The following is a 17,526-nucleotide window of genomic DNA, read 5'->3' as shown; positions in this document are numbered from 1 at the left end:
TCAAGAGAAGGGTGCAAGAGGTGAAAAAGAGGGCAAATGAGAGTTGGGGTAAGAGAGGATCATTAAATTTTACGGAGAATAAAAAGATGTTTTGGAAGGAGGTAAATAAAGTGTGCAAGACAAGGGAACAAATGGGAACTTCAGTGAAGGGGGCTAATGGGGAGGTGATAACAAGTATTGGTGATGTGAGAAGATGGAGTGAGTATTTTGAAGGTTTGTTGAATGTGTTTGATGATAGAGTGTTAGATATAGGGTGTTTTGGTCGCGGTGGTGTGCAAAGTGAGCGGGTTAGGGAGAATGATTTGGTAAACAGAAAAGAGGTAGTGAAAGCTTTGCGGAAGATGAAAGCTGGGAAGGCGGCTCGTTTTGATGGCATTGCAGTGAAATTTATTAAAAAAGGGGGTGACTGTATTGTTGACTGGTTGGTAAGGTTATGTAATGTATGTATGACTCATGGTGAGGTGCCTGAGGATTAGGTGGAATGGTTGCATAGTGCCATTGTACAAAGGCAAAGGGGATAAGAGTGAGTGCTCAAATTACAGAGGTATAAGTTTGTTGAGTATTCCTGAGAATTATATGGGAGGGTATTGATTGAGAGGATGAAGGCATGTGCAGAGCATCAGATTGGGGAAGAGGAGTGTCGTTTCAGAAGTGGTAGAGGATGTGTGGATCAGGTGTTTGCTTTGAAAAATGTGAGAAATACTTAGAAAAGCAAATGGATTTGTATGTAGCATTTATGGATCTGGAGAAGGCATATGGTAGAGTTGATAGAGATGCTTTGTGGAAGGTATTAAGAATATACGGTGTGGGAGGCAAGTTGTTAGAAGCAGTGAAAAGTTTCTATCGAGGATGTAAGGCATGTGTACGTGTAGGAAGAGAGGAAAGTGATTGGTTCTCAGTGAATGTTGGTTTGCTGCAGGGGTGTGTGATGTCTCCACGGTTGTTTAATTTGTGGGTGGGTTGTCATATCATGTGTGGCAGGGTGGTGATGGGAATGAATAAAGACAGCAAGTATGAGTTATGTATATGTATATGTCTGTTTATGTATATGTATGTATACATTGAAATGTATAGATGTGTATATGTGCGTGTGTGGATGTGTATGTACATGCATATGTATGAGGGTGGGTTGGACAACTCTTTCGTCTGTTTCCTTGCTTAATCTCGCTAACGCTGGTGATAGTGACAAAGTATAATAGAAAAAAAAGAAATATGCATGTTTTTGTGTGTATGTATTTAAGTATGTACATTTTCTGAATTTTTATTTGTACATGTATATTGCATGTTTTTAATGAAAGAATTACTGAGATACAGACACAGTAAGTAGAAAACACAAAAAGAAGGGGGAGTATCCATCTATTTGTTTTTATCCTTAATGTCAGATCCCTTTGGGCTCTCCTTCATGGGGGTGGCCTTTACTTAATGTTTCTACTGAATGGTTCTTCCTAATGTGTCTACCTGATGTTCCTTTTCTAATTTTCCAACCTACTACTACCTATATAAGTATAATTAGGAGTGTATGTATGAAATATGATGCTAGGCTGTACACTGACTTCACAAATGTTTAGTTTTGTGTGGACTACCCCTTTGTATAGTAAGATATGGATTTACCATGTGTAGATAGATAGAGGATGGATATATGAATAGCAAATGTATTTTCATTAATGAACTTACGATAAAAGTTTTGACCACAGCCTTGGTGTTCAGAACTATCCCCGCAAAGCTCAGAAGACTCAGTCACGACAGGAGCAGTCAGCTGTAGTAATTTTAGAGCATACTAATGGAAAGGTGCTTTTAGTGCAAAGACCAAAAACAGGTATGAACAAACATATTTGTATTTTTTTCTTATTTTCCAACCACAGCAACATTAATTAAAATTTAACTCTGATATGTGAAATGTTACCCTAAGAGAATTCTTTTATTGACTAGGTTATATTTACAATTACTATTTACAGGGATTTGGAGGCATAACCATGCCAGTAATGTTAGCATACCATATGGGTCAAGTCTGACATTTGATGAAAACTATTGATTTATTAATACTGTTGTAGGTGTATGATGTGGCATGTTAGCTATACAGCTATTCCCCTTATAATGACAGGATCATGTTTCTGCAAAACCTGTCATTGAATGAAATGATATGTAATTGATCTCACTATATAAGATGGTTTATGTTCCTGAGCACTAATTTTCCATATCTAACTTATAAACATGGAATATACATGCAGTGGCCTGGCTTAAGAATTACTTGCTACAGAATTTTGTCTACTTCTGTAATTTAGAGTTTATTTTATGAAAACTTACCAGAAAATGTGGTGATAGGGGTTTAAAGTGGTGGTGGAATGGGACTGGTGTGGAGCGAGGGTTACTGGGAAGGGAGAGAGGAGCACAAAGGTTATTTGTGTCACTGAGTTTCCTGATTCAGTAACTGCTTCAGCTGTAGGAGAAGGAAAAGTTTTCTGTAGGCTTTTTGAAGAGCTATTCAGTTTTTGCTGTGTGGTATGCCTCTTTTTCTATGTAAAGCTTCATGTATCCCTATGAATTTTTTGTAAGCCCTCTTGAGAATTTGAGTTCACACTCATGAATAGGATCTATATCATTAATTGTCTAAATGGTCAAACACTTCTGCAGCCTCTTGGTTGCAGAGTGGCATATGTCTGGGAACATCTGTCTTTTTCTTTAATTTTTTTTACCATCAACTGTATGGGTTCTTCACTGGTCAATTTCTCATAATGTGATTCCAGCAACCCAGCCACATCTTGTTCCTCCATTTCAGTAAATCCAATAATATTTGTAAGAGTAACAAATGTCTACTGGATCTGGGGAATTGTTTTCACCAGGCCAAACTAGGGAGACCATGCAGTAATGGTATAGTTCTTCTACCACTTCCTGATTCAAGGCTTACCCTCCCTACCTATACCACTGAGGGAATGGCAGAATGTCCATCTTAGGTTTTATACCTTGAAGGTGGCAATCATGCCTTAGTCTTTGGGTTGAAGAAAGGAAATGGTTTTTCTAGGAAAGTAGTCCACCTTGAAAATTAGATTGATTTCAGTTAAGTTTTCTAGATGGCCTGGTGCATTATCAGGAATAGGCAATACTTTATTGGGTAAAATTTCCCTGGCATGCTAGTGGTCTGCAGTTGGACAGAAAGAGCCAGTAAAAAGCTTATGGAAAATGATTTGAGTAAACCAAGCCTTCTGGTTAGAATGCCAGTTCACAGATATTGCCAACTTCACGTAGCTGATCACAGAAAACAACAAAAAAAAGAAAAGAAACAAGATAAGTTCTCATGTGCACTTTTGTGTAATGATAATACCCTTAGGGGAAATACAAGAACGAGATAGAAGTTATTGAACAGTTAGTTGATATACAAGGAAGAAATGTAGCTAAGACACCATTATTAAACAAACATTACTGGATGGTGGTGTTTAGGTTGGTGTATTTGGGTCATGTGTAATGCACCAAAACCACAGCTCCCTATTCACATCCAGGCCTTACAGACCTTCCTGTGGTTTACCCCAGATGTTTCACATGCCCGGGTTCAGTCCATTGACAGCACATCGACCCCTAGTATACCAAATTGTTCCAGTTCACTCTGTTCCTTGCATGCCTTTCTCCCTCCTGTATGTTCAGGCCCTGATAACTGAAAATCTTTTCCACTCCATCCTTCCACCTCCAATTTGTTCTCATGCTTCTCCATGTTCTCTCCACCTCTGACATATATATCATCTTTGTCAATCTTTCCTCACTCATTCTCTCCCTATACCCAAACCATTTCAACATTCCCTCCTCTGCTCTCTCAACTCCACTCTATATATTTCCACACATCTCCCTTCCCTTTCATTACTTACTCAATCAGACCACCTCACACCACATAGTGTCCATCATGCACCCCTGCCACAGACCGACATTCACTGGGAACCAGTCATTTTCCTCTCTTCCTACTTGTACACTTGTCTTACGTCCTTGGTAAAACATTTTCACTGCTTCTAGCAACTTACCTCCCACACCATATACTCTTAATGCCTTCCACAAAGCATCTCTATCAACCCAATCATATGCCTTCTCCAGATCCATAAATGCTACACACAAATCCATCTGTTTTTCTAATTATTCTTCAGAGCAAACACATCCTCTACCACTTCTGAAACTACATTGCTCTTCCCCAGTCTGATGCTCTATACATGCCTTTACCTTCTCATATAATTTCCCAGGAATACTCAACAAACTTATATCTCTGTAATTTGAACATTCACCTTTATCCCTTTGGTACTATGGTACTATGCATGCATTCCACCAATCAACAGGCACTTCACCATAAACTATAGATACCTTGAGTATCCTTACTATAACCAATCAACAACATAGTCACCCCCTTTTTTTTTTGTAAATTCCACTGCAATACCATCCAGACCTGCTGCCTTGCTGGATTTCATCTTCCCCAAAGCTTTCACTACCTCTTCTCTGTTTACCAAACCATTTTCCTTGACCCTCTCTTCGCACACCACCTCGACCAAAACACCTTATATCTGCCACTGTATCATCAAACACATTCGACTACCCTTCAAAACACTCACTCCATCTCACTTCTCCACTACTTGTTACCCATTTGCCCCCTTCACCGATGTTCCCATTTATTCTTTTGTCTTATGCCTTTTATTTACCTCCTTCCAAAACATCTTTTTATTCTCCCTAAAATTTAATGATACCCTCTCACCCCAACTCTCATTTGCCCTCTTTTTCACCTCTTGCACCTTTCTCTTGACCTCCTGCCTCTTTCTTTTATACATTTCCCAGTCATTTGCATTACTTCCTTGCAAAAAGTCGTCCAAATGCCTCTCCCTTCTCTTTCACTAACAATCTTACTTCTTCATCCCACCACTCACAACCCTTTCTAATCTGCCCACCTCCCACCTTTCTCATGCCATAAGCATCTTTTTTGCAAGCCATTACTGCTTCCCGAAATACATCCCATTCCTCCTTCACATCCCTTTCATCATTTGCTCGCTCCTTTTGCCATTCTTCACTCAATCTCTCCTGGTACTTCCTCACACAAGTCTCCTTTCCAAGCCCACCTACTCTCACCACTCTCTTCACTCCAACATTCTCTCTTCTTTTCTGAAAATCTCTACAAATCTTCACCTTTATCTCCACAAGATAATGATCAGACATCCCTCCAGCTGCCCCTCTCAGCACATTAACATCCAAAAATCTCTCTTTTACATGCCTATCAATTAACATGTAATCTAATAATGTCCTTATATCATCTCTCCCACTCACATACATAATTAGGTACAGTAGGGTTGAGGGTCAAGTCAATTGGGAGGTAAGTTTGAATGGAGAAAAACTGGAGGAAGTAAAGTGTTTTAGATATCTGGGAGTGGATCTGGCAGCGGATGGAACCATGGAAGCGGAAGTGGATCATAGGGTGGGGGAGGGGGCGAAAATCCTGGGAGCCTTGAAGAATGTGTGGAAGTCGAGAACATTATCTCGGAAAGCAAAAATGGGTATGTTTGAAGGAATAGTGGTTCCAACAATGTTGTATGGTTGCGAGGCGTGGGCTATGGATAGAGTTGTGCGCAGGAGGATGGATGTGCTGGAAATGAGATGTTTGAGGACAATGTGTGGTGTGAGGTGGTTTGATTGAGTTAGTAACGTAAGGGTAAGAGAGATGTGTGGAAATAAAAAGAGCGTGGTTGAGAGAGCAGAAGAGGGTGTTTTGAAATGGTTTGGGCACATGGAGAGAATGACTGAGGAAAGATTGACCAAGAGGATATATGTGTCGGAGGTGGAGGGAACGAGGAGAAGTGGGAGACCAAATTGGAGGTGGAAAGATGGAGTGAAAAAGATTTTGTGTGATCGGGGCCTGAACATGCAGGAGGGTGAAAGGAGGGCAAGGAATAGAGTGAATTGGATCAATGTGGTATACCGGGGTTGACGTGCTGTCAGTGGATTGAATCAGGGCATGTGAAGCATCTGGGGTAAACCATGGAAAGCTGTGTAGGTATGTATATTTGCGTGTGTGGACGTATGTATATACATGTGTATGGGGGTGGGTTGGACTATTTCTTTCGTCTGTTTCCTTGCGCTACCTTGCAAACGCGGGAGACAGCGGCAAAAAAAAAAAAGAAAAAAAATCTCTTTTTTAAACCAGGTATTCCCGATCACCAGTCTTTTTTCACCACAAGCTCTTCACCATTTCCATTTACAAAACTGCATACCCCATGTACACCAATTGTACTCTCAACTGTCATATTACTAACCTTCTTATTTAAATCACCCATCAGTAAAACCCAGTCTCATGCATCAAAGCTACTGATACACACTCTCAGCTTCTCCCAAAACATTTGCCTTTCATGGTCTTTCTTCTCATGATCAGGTGCATAAGCACCAATAATCACCCGTCTCTCTCTATCCACTTTCACTTTTACCCACATCAATTTAGAGTTTACTTTTTTAAATTCTATCACACACTCTCACAACTGCTTCAGAGGTAGTGCTACTCCTTCCTTAGCTCTTGTCCTCTCACCTACCCCTGACTTTACTCCCATGACTTTCCCAAACCACTCTTCCCCTTTACCCTTGAGGTTTATTTCACTCAGAGCCAGAATATCCAGGCTTCTTTCCTCAAACATACTATGAATCTCTCCTTTCTTCTCATCTTGGTTACATCCACACACATTCAGACTCCTCAAGCTGAGCCTTTTAGGAGGATGAGCATTTCCCTCTTGATTCCTTCTTCTGTTTCCCCTTTTACAAACTGAAGTACAAGAAGGGGAGAATTTCCAGCCTCCTGCTCCCGTAATTTTTATATTCACATATATTTTGGTGCATTACACATGGCAGCTAAGACTGAGTGTGAACGAATGTGGCCATTTTCGCCCGTTCCTGGTGCTGCCTTGCTGGAGGGGAGGGGGATGCTATTTCGCGTGTGGTAGGATGGCGACAGGAATGGATGAAGGCAGCAAGTATGGATATGTACATGTGTATATATGTATGTGCGTTTATGTATGTACATGTGTAAGTGGGTGGGTTGGGTCATTCTTTGTCTGTTTCCTTGCGCTACCTTGCTAACACGGGAGATGGCAATTAAGTATAATAAAAATATATAGATATATTTTTTAATTTATATTTTTTCTGGTTGTACGTATGGATGGTGGTAAGTCACATAGGTCATAAGTCGGGGAACATCTATACATATACATTTATTCACATATACATATTCAGACTTGCTCGCCTTCATCCATTCCCGACGCCACCCCACCCCACAGGAAACAGCATTGCCACCCCTTGCATCAGTGAGGTAAAGCAAGGAAACAGACTAAGAAAGGCCACATCCGGTCACATCAGTACATGAGCTGTCATGAGTAAAGCTTCATGATCAATTTCTGTGAAAGAGTCTTAGTGTTACTCAGGGCCTCTCTAAAGGCTAGTGCAGTCTAAGGTTGTGCTACTTCCTGTAGCAGGGAAAGATAGACTAATTTAGGGTGAGATCTTTGATGAAACTACTTTTAATGATAAAGCCTCTCCAAAGGTGATATATATTCCTTTCATATCACAGAATGTGACTAAGAAGGGTGGGATTACGGGGCTGGAAACTCTCCTTTCCTTGTACTTTAGTTTCTGAAAGTGGGAATAGAAGAAGCCAAGCAAGGAGTGGACATCCTCCTTGAAGGCTCTAGCTGGGGTTTCTGAATGTGTTTAGATGTAGCTGAGAGTATGTGAGAGATATTGTATATCTGAGGGAAGGAATGTGGTTGTTTTAGTCCTGCAAGGAGTGGACATCCTCCTTGAAGGCTCTAGCTGGGTTGTCTGAATGTGTTTAGCTGTAGCTGAGAGTATGTGAGAGATATTGTATATCTGAGGGAAGGAATATGGTTGTTTTAGTCCTGCATGAAACAGAGCTCAATGGTAAGGAGGAAGATTGGTTTGGGGGTGTCTTAAGAGTAAAGTCTGGGATTAGTGTTTGGGTGAGTGCTAAGGAAGGGGTAACACAGCTGCTAAAGATGTTGTGGGATGAAAATGCGAGTGGATTATGAGAATTGAATGATTATTAGAGCTTATGCATCTGGCCAAGAGAAGAGTGACAAAGAGAGGTGTGTTTTGGAAGCAGCTTTGTCAACAGTGTTGGTGCAAGAAATCTGGTAAAAGTCATGGGTGATTTGAATGCAAAAGTGGGTAAATGTGACAGTTGAGAGTACAACTGGGGGCCTTGAGGTATTCATTGTGCTGAATAGAGATGGTGAGCAGCTTGTGGAGCTGTGAGCTAAGAATTGGCAGAATGTTTGTATAGTGCTGTTGTATAAAGGCAAGTGGAACAAAGGTAAATGTTCTAATTATAAAGTATAAGTTTCTTAAGTACAGCTAGTAATTTATACGGAAGAGTGGTAATTGAGAGGATGGTGCCATGCACTGAGCTTCAGACTTACGAAGAAGAATGTGGTTTCAGGAGTGGAAGAGGATTTTGGATCAGGTGTTTGTTTTGAAGAATTTATGTAAGAAATACTTAGAGAAGCAGAAGTATTTGGATATACCACTTACAGATCTAGAAAAAGCATTTCATTTAGTGGCTAGAGGTGCTCTGTGGAAATTGTTACAAATATTTGCAATGGAAAGAAAGTTTGGCTGTGAGGTATGGTGGCTAGTGACAAGCCTGTTTGCAGAGATATTGTGTTGTTTACTGAAAGTGAAGAGGAGTTGCAGAAGGTTATAAATGTCTTTTATGATGTATGTGAGCATTGGCAATTGAAGTTGAATTCGAGTAAAAGTAAAATAATGGTTTTTGCATGGAAGCAGATTGAAAGTATAGATTTTGCTAAACCCTATAAAGTGAAAGGAGAAAGTATACTGAACTGTGTTGTAAATAAGAGGTAAGGAAGACTGGAAGAGATGAGAGAATTTTAAGTACTAAGAAGCTATTTTGGGCAAGTTTGGTGATGTGGAAGGAGAGGTAATGGAGAAAGCAGTACAGGGTAGAAGGGTAATTGGGTCCCTTAATAGAATAATGAAGGGTAGGGGTGTAAGTACAGAAGTGAAGAAATGATTATGGGACAGAATAGTCCGAACCTAAGACTTATGCAGCTTAAACATAGACATGGAATGAGTACAGAGGTCAAGAACTCAGGTTGGGAAAATGAGCTATTTGAAACAAGCTTGTATTACGACTAGATGGAATGAAGAAAGATGTGATAGGGTGTATTAGAGATGTGGTATGGCAGGGAGTGCAAAGGGAATGAATTATGAATTGTTATAGTGGGTAGATGTTATACTTTGAGGTGGTTTGGGCAAGTGAAAAAAATGCAAGATGGGGAGTTTTCAAGGTGAGTGTATGATTACAATTACAGGGGTTGGTGTGTGAGGAAAACCACCTGTAACATGGGAAAATAGAGTGGAAGATTACTGGAGGGAGAGAAATGTTGGAAGAATGCACGGAATAGTGTTCTTGGGGAAGCATGTGAGGATAAGGATAAGTGGAGACTCTTTTGCTTTGTCCACTTCCTTGATGGGAGTTTCTGTAGGGAACAGATGTCGGAGATATAAATAGATGTTCATATTACTCGCCATTTCCTGCGTTAGCGAGGTAGCGTTAAGAACAGAGGACTGAGCCTTTGAGGGAATATCCTCACTTGGCCCCCTTCTCTGTTCCTTCTTTTGGAAAATTAAAAAAGAGAGGGGAGGATTTCCAGCCCCCTGTTCCCTTCCCTTTTAGTCGCCTTCTGTGACATGCAGGAAATACATGAGAAGTATTCTTTCTCCTCTATCCCCAGGGATAATATAAATAGATAGATTGAAGAAAGCTATTAGAAGCAGCAAGGAGATTTTATGAAGAGAGTAAGCCATGTGTGCGAGTAGTTTGAGAGGAGGGTGAGGGGTTCAAGGTGATGGTGGGTCTGCAACAGAGATGTTTGATATCACCATGGCTGTTTAACGTTTTTAAAGATGGGATGGCGAGGGAGGTGAATGCAAGGGTCTTGGAGATAGGAGCAGATATACAGTTTGTTAAGGGTTAGGGAGTGTGGGAGGTGAGGTTTGCTGATAATGCGGTACTGGTGGCAGATTCAAGTGCAAAACTGCAAAAGCTAGTGTCACAGTTTGGGAGTGTATGTGACTGGAGAAAGTTGAGAGTTAATGTGAAGAAAGAAGTAAGGTAATTAAGTAAAGCAGTGGAGTGAGGCAGGTTGGTTGGAGTGTGAGCTTGAAGAGAGAACATTTTTTTAGATACCTTGAAGTAGGTATGGCAGCAAGGGAGCTGAAGTAAGCCATGACTTGTCTGTAGGGCTGAGGTCCTAGGTGTATTGAAGAATATTTGGAAAGACAAAGGAAAAAAATAGGTATATTTGATGGTAGAGTAGTCCTGATGGTGTAGTATGAATGCAAGGCATGAACCGTATGTTAGACAGTACAGAAGAGTGTATGTGTTGTAAATAAAGTGTTTAAGAGTTACATTAGGTATGAAGAGACTTGATCAAATAAGAAATAATATGGTAAGAAAGAGTGTGATAGAAAGAAGATTGGATATGATAATGGTGAAGAGGATATGCTGAAATGTTTTGCAGATATGAAGAGCATGACTAGGAGAGTATATGTGTCAGAAGTGGAAGGTACAAGGAAGATGTGGAAGAATGATAGAGTAAAAGAAACTTTGAGGACCTGAACATGTTAATGGACTGTACCAGGATATATGAAGCACATAGGGGAAACCACAGAAAGGTCTGTGGGGTTCAACTGTGGACAAGGGAGCATTGGTTTTGGTGTGTTGTACATGACACCTGGTGAGTATATGTGAGCAAATGGGACCATTCTTCATCCATGCCTGGCACTATCTCATTACATGGGATATGGTGAACAAATATGAGAAAGCAAGATGTTATGGCCATATTTTTTTTCACCTTGGCACTTATATATAGAGTGTGCCCTGGAATTGTGTATTCGTTAAGTAAATCTCTATCTGTATCCAGCCAAGATTCGAATACCAATCATATCATTGTTCTATTTCAATGTATTTGCCTCTGACTTGGAAAAAGAAATTTCTTGTACAAGTGGTATTAACATAAATTATTCTGTTATGATTCAGACTTGCTAGGAAGAATCTTTTGAAAGTTTCCTCTTATTTCTCTATTTGTCCATGTGAATTCTCATTAAAGACTGTTAGATTTACCCAAGTATTTCTATCCCAAGCTCCATATGTGTTGATGTCTTAGATTTAATTCATAAGAGTCATCATGTAAAATTTGGTCTCCTTGATATAGGGCTGAGACTTACCCTCGGCTTTAAAAGAATAACTCCAAATAGGAGAAAAAACTAGATTGAAAGTCCTGATAAAAAAAAAGCACCAGAATCTGATTCCTTCAGGCTGAGACAGCAAATTCCATTGGCTTGCTGGTTCCAGACAGAAGTTCTTGATTCTGGAGAGGATATATGCAACCTTCTTCACCACCCTATCTATAAACAGATTAGACGGACATGGTTACATTGTTCACCTATGTCACAGACCCGAAACAGCTTGCTCCTCTTTCCTCCTACTCACACGAATACCTTACTCTCATGATTGAACCTCCTCATTGCTTTTAGTATGTATCCCCCCCCCCCCCCCCACCCACACACACACACACACACACACACACACACACACACACACACACTTTATATTTAAAACATCTTCCTCAAAGTATCTATCATATACTTTCTCCAGATCAGTAAATTCTAGGTACAAAGATTTGTGTTTGAGTATTTTTTTTTACATATTCGTCAGACTCTTCCACTCCTGAAGCTACATTTTTCCTCCCCAGTCTAATGATCTGTGGATCCCACCACTCTCCTATGCAACTTACCATGTACACTCATTCTTATACCTCTGTTATTTGAACATTCATTGCCTTTACACAGTGACTCTATAGAGGCATTTCACCAATCTTCAGCACCTCAACTTGAGCCATGTATACAATGAAAATCCTAACTAGCATATCAACAGCACTACCACCCCTTGTTTTGAAAAGTTCAACTGCAGTCCCATCCACTACAGTTGCTTTGCCAAACTTCTTGCATAAAACACTCACCACATCTTATCTTTTCACCAAACCACTCGTAATGACCCTCCCTTCTCAAACCCATTTCTCTACATTTGATGCATATGATAAGTATTTTAAACATACTTACATGATATTTCTTGAATTTAGGACACAGGAAGTAAGGTTAAGAATGTATGAGTTACCTGAGAGGCTGTGTACACAATCCACCTCTGTTAAATGGGAAGATTGTTAAGAATAGGAGATATATCTTACAGGATTCTTTACTAGATGAACAATAAATTGCTTTTGCACAGGTTCTAAAAGGCCTATCCTTAATGTGGGCACCATTGCTCTTGACTATTGCCTTTTATGTAGTATAGAGATTAAGAGGGCATGTACGTTTATCTGCTGACTTCTAATTAATTTGTGTGAACAGGTTTATTAGCCAACTTATGGGAGTTTCCAAGCATACCATTAACAGAAGAAATGGACCATTGGAACGAGGTTGTGACTGAATGTTTAGTGAAGGAGTTTGGTGTCCCATCTTCCTTTGCCTCCTCAAGAACTTTTGTTGCTGATGTTATCCACATCTTCTCACACATTAGACAGACTTACAAGTAAGGAAATGTTATTACTGAATAAGAATGGTATTTCCATTGTTATATTCCTGATAAATTCATATATAGAAACATTAAGCAGTATTACAGTATAAATGTAATTACATATGCTATTTTTTATGAATGTATATATCAAGAGTGTACAAGATATTGGTGGATGGCCAAGAAAAACTAACATGGCCAACAAGATATCAAGGGGGCCAGTGGTTGACCAGAGAAGAATTCTTCACCTCAGCTACATCAACTGCAATGAAGAAGGTGATGCAATTTTTCTGTAGGCTTTTATGTCATCTTTTACTGTATCACATTGTAGGTCAAGCATGTGCACCCTTTCCTTAAGGATAAGTTACTGTTACTTTACGTGTAGCATCAGTCTGCTTAAGAATTAATTACCTTTCTGCAGTTGACTGAATTTGAAAAAGATACATGTGAAGACTGTAGGTAGTAGTTAGTAGGCAGACAACAACCAGGGAGGCATATTACTAGTACTACCTGCCTGGGTATTGGAAGGGTTTGTGATGGCTATGTAGTGAGCCAGCACTTTAGTGGTTGTCAGGTTGCACTCCTCTGACCCAAGTTTTTTTTCTTTCTTTCTTTCTGCATTACTTGCACAGGGACTACTAGCATTCTGTCCACAATTATACAGTCTCGCCTTGTCTTACATAACACTTGACAGCACTTAACATGCTGCTCAGTCTTTGTAACTCTAGATTTTCCTGCAGTGAGCTCTATGTGCTAGCCCTGCCTTTTGGCAAAATGGTAAGAGTAATAGAAGTAGTAGGTAGCAACATTTAGGCTGGAGCATTAGGTGGAAAAATAGGTGGAGGTTGTTGGTAGGAATATTAGGCAGGAGCATTAAGTAGATGTAGTCAGTAGGAACATAAGTAGGAGCCTTTAAAGACACTGCTCTAGAGTTGCCTTCTGCTAGTTGCCTGTTAAGGATGGGTCATTAAAGGCTGAGAAGTGGCAATGGAGTTCATTAGTTGTGGAGGCTCTGTTGCTGTACCCCCTCTTTGAGGAAGTTGCAGGTGGGAACAAGCATTTCAGAGATATAGATTGATAGACAGACATAAGACCTTGTCTGGTTATCAGCTGGACATAGGCACATATAGCACAGGCACTGTAGCAAAGTAAGAGCTTAAATGAATATCATAATCTGTTTTAGAGGTGGATATGGCCCAGAAAAACAATAAAAATAGTCATGTCAGATCATCTTTCCTTGTGATTGGGTCCTCTCGTAACCTGAACTTAAGCTATTAGAAAAAATTTATCATAGACATTCCAGACAGGAAGTCTTGACTTTGTATATCAAGATGGGTGGCACTGTGTTATGTTTTATGAGTTATATGAAGAAGGGCATTACGTTTTTGTGAGATGTAAAGCCAAAGGAGATTATTCATGTTGTGTTTACAAGTGCATATTGTCTTCTTGTGAAATTGATTGTAGGGATTTAGAAAAGTTTATTGGACAGAAAGCACAGACTCACTGGCCTCATAATTTCCTCATAGATAGCCCTCTAGAAATGTAGAATTTAGAATTAACATTTGCTGAACTTTTTTATTAGTTCTGGATGAAACTGTTAACAGTGAAATCAGGCATTATTAACTCTGTCACCTCAGCCTGATATTATGAGACTTAAGGGGGACTTAAGGTTTTGTGGATGAGGGTGGATATTTTGGAAATGAAATGTTTGAGGACAATATGTGGTGTGAGGTGGTTTGATCGAGTAAGTAATGAAAGGGTAAGAGGGATGTGGTAATAAAAAGTGTGTTTGAGAGAGCAGAAGAGGGTGTGTTAAAATGGTTTGGAAATATGGAGAGAATGATTGAGGAAAGGTTGACAAAGAGGAGATATATATATGTATAAATCATTTATACTTAATTGCTGTCTCCCGCATCAGCAAGGTAGCACAAAGAAACAGATGAAAAAATGGCCCAACCCACCCACATTCACATGTATATATATAAACACCCACACATACACATATACATTTCAATGTCTTTTTCTTTCAAACTATTCGCCATTTCCCGCATTAGCGAGGTAGCGTTAAGAACAGAGGACTGGGCCTTGAGGGAATACCCTCACCTGGCCCAATTCTCTGTTCCTTCTTTTGGAAAATTAAAAAAAAAAACGAGAGGGGAGGATTTCCAGCCCCCTGCTCCCTCCCCTTTTAGTCGCCTTCTACGACACGCAGGGAATACGTGGGAAGTATTCTTTCTCCCCTATCCCCAGGGATAACATTTCAATGTATACATACATATACATATTTATTTATTTTATTATACTTTGTTGTTGTATACACGTCCACACTCGCACATATACATACCTATACATCTCAACGTATACATATACATACACACACAGACATATACATATATACACATGTACATAATTCATACTGTCTGCCCTTATTCATTCCCATTGCCACCCCGCCACACGTGAAATAACAACCCCCTCCCCCCCGCATGTGTGCGAGGTAGTGCTAGAAAAAGACAACAAAGGCCACATTCGTTCACACTCAGTCTCTAGCTGTCATGTATAATGCACCAAAACCATAGCTCCCTTTCCACATCCAGGCCCCACAAAACTTTCCATGGTTTACCCCAGACACTTCACATGCTATGGTTCAATCCATTGACAGCACATCAACCCCAGTATACCACATCGTTCCAATTCACTCTATTCCTTGTATGCCTTTCACCCTCCTGCATGTTCAGGCCCCGATCACTCAAAATCTTTTTCACTCCATCTTTCCACGTCCAATTTGGTCTCCCACTTCTCGTTCCCTCCACCTCTGACGTATATATCCTCCTTATCAGTCTTTCCTCACTCATTCTCTCCATGTGACCAAACCATTTCAAAACAACTGCTTCTCTTAACCACATTCTTTTTACTACCACACATATCTCTTACCCTTTCATTACTTATTCGATCAAACCACCTCACACCCCATATTGTCCTCAAACATCTCATTTCCAGCACATCCACCCTCCTCTGCAAAACTCTAACTATAGCCCACGCCTTGCAACCATATAACATTGTTGGAACCACTATTCCTTCAAACATACCCATTTTTGCTTTCCAAGATGACGTTCTTGACTTCCACACATTCTTCAACACGCCCAGAACTTTTGCCCCCTCCCCCACCCTATGATTCACTTCCGCTTCCATGGTTCCATCCACTGCCAAATCTACTCCCAGATATCTAAAACACTTCACTTCCTCCAGTTTTTCTCCATTCAAACTTACCTCCCAATTGACTTGTCCCTCAAGCCTACTGTACCTAATAACCTTGCTCTTATTCACATATACTCTCAGCTTTCTTCTTTCACACACTTTACCAAACTCAGTCATCAGCTTCTGCAGTTTCTCACCCAAATCAACCACCAGTGCTGTATCATCAGTAAACAACAACTGACTCACTTCCCAAGCTCTCTCATCCACAACAGACTGCATACTTGCCCCTCATTCCAAAACTCTTGCATTCACCTCCCTAACAACCCCATCCATAAGCAAATTAAACAACCATGGAGACATCACGCACCCCTGCCGCAAACCAACATTCACTGAGAACCAATCACTTTGCTCTCTTCCTACACGTAAACATGCCTCACATCCTCGATAAAAACTTTTCACTGCTTCTAACAACTTGCCTCCCACACCATATATTCTTAATACCTTCCACAGAGCATCTGTATCAACTCTATCATATGCCTTCTCCAGATCCAGAAATGCAACATTCAAATCCATTTGCTTTTCTAAGTATTTCTCACATACCTTCTTCAAAGCAAACACCTGATTCACACATCCTCTACCACTTCTGAAATCACACAGCTCTTCCCCAATCTGATGCTCTGTACATGCCTTCACCCTCTCAATCAATACCCTCCCATATAATTTCCCAGGAATACTCAACAAACTTATACCTCTGTAATTTGAGCACTCACTCTTATCCCCTTTGCCTTTGTACAATGGCACTATGCAAGCATTCTGGCCAATCCTCAGGCATCTCACCATGAGTCATACATATTTTAAATACCCTTACCAACCAATCAACAATACAGTCACCCCCTTTTTTAATAAATCCCACTGCAATACCATCCAAACCTGCTGCCTTGCCGGCTTTCATCTTCTGCAAAGCTTTTACTACCTCTTCTCTGTTTACCAAATCATTCTCCCTATTCCTCTCACTTTGCACACTGCCTCGACCAAAACATCCTATATCTGCCACCCTATCATCAAACACATTTAACAAACCTTCAAAATACTCACTCCATCTTCTCACATCACCACTACTTGTTAACGCCTCCCCATTTGCCCCCTTCACTGATGTTCCCATTTATTCTCTTGTCTTATGCACTTTATTTACCTCTTTCCAAAACATCTTTTTATTCTCCCTAAAAGTTAATGATGCTCTCTCATCCCAACTCTTATTTGCCCTTTTTTTTCACCTCTTGCACCTTTCTCTTGACTTCCTGCCGCTTTCTTTTATATTTATTTATTTATTTACTTTGCTTTGTCGCTGTCTTTCGCGTTAGCGAGGTAGCGCAATGAAACAGACGAAAGAATGGCCCAATCCATCCACATACACATGTATATACATACTTGTCCACACATGCAAATATACATACCTATACATCTCAATGTATACATATATATACAAACACAGACATATACATATATACACATGTACATAATTCATACTGTCTGCCTTTATTCATTCCCATCGCCACATTGCCACACATGGAATAACAACCCCCTCCCCCTCATGTGTGCGATGTAGCGCTAGGAAAAGACAACAAAGGCCACATTCATTCACACTCAGTCTCTAGCTGTCATGTAATAATGCACTGAAACCACAGCTCCCTTTCCACATCCAGGCCCCACAGAACATCGAG

General features: G+C 40.3%; 1 protein-coding gene across 6 annotated transcripts in view; it reads left to right on the top strand.

Annotated features, from left to right (window-relative positions):
* The window catches only part of LOC139758430 (adenine DNA glycosylase-like), a 115,330-nt gene that overhangs the window by 69,652 nt on the left and 28,152 nt on the right, over positions 1 to 17,526 (top strand). For 3 of the 6 annotated variants that reach the window (XM_071679829.1, XM_071679830.1, XM_071679831.1), the window contains exons 7-9: positions 1,695 to 1,816; positions 12,448 to 12,628; positions 12,766 to 12,886. In XM_071679829.1, coding sequence (XP_071535930.1) covers positions 1,695 to 1,816; positions 12,448 to 12,628; positions 12,766 to 12,886 — 424 coding nt within the window. The remainder of the gene's footprint in view (positions 1 to 1,694; positions 1,817 to 12,447; positions 12,629 to 12,765; positions 12,887 to 17,526) is intronic. The other 3 variants (XM_071679835.1, XM_071679833.1, XM_071679832.1) reach the window with 1 other exon arrangement.

Source organism: Panulirus ornatus, chromosome 30, assembly GCF_036320965.1.
Source record: "Panulirus ornatus isolate Po-2019 chromosome 30, ASM3632096v1, whole genome shotgun sequence".
NCBI lineage: Eukaryota > Metazoa > Arthropoda > Malacostraca > Decapoda > Palinuridae > Panulirus > Panulirus ornatus.
Note: the sequence above shows the minus strand (reverse complement) of the source record. Positions and strands in the feature narration are given on the sequence as shown.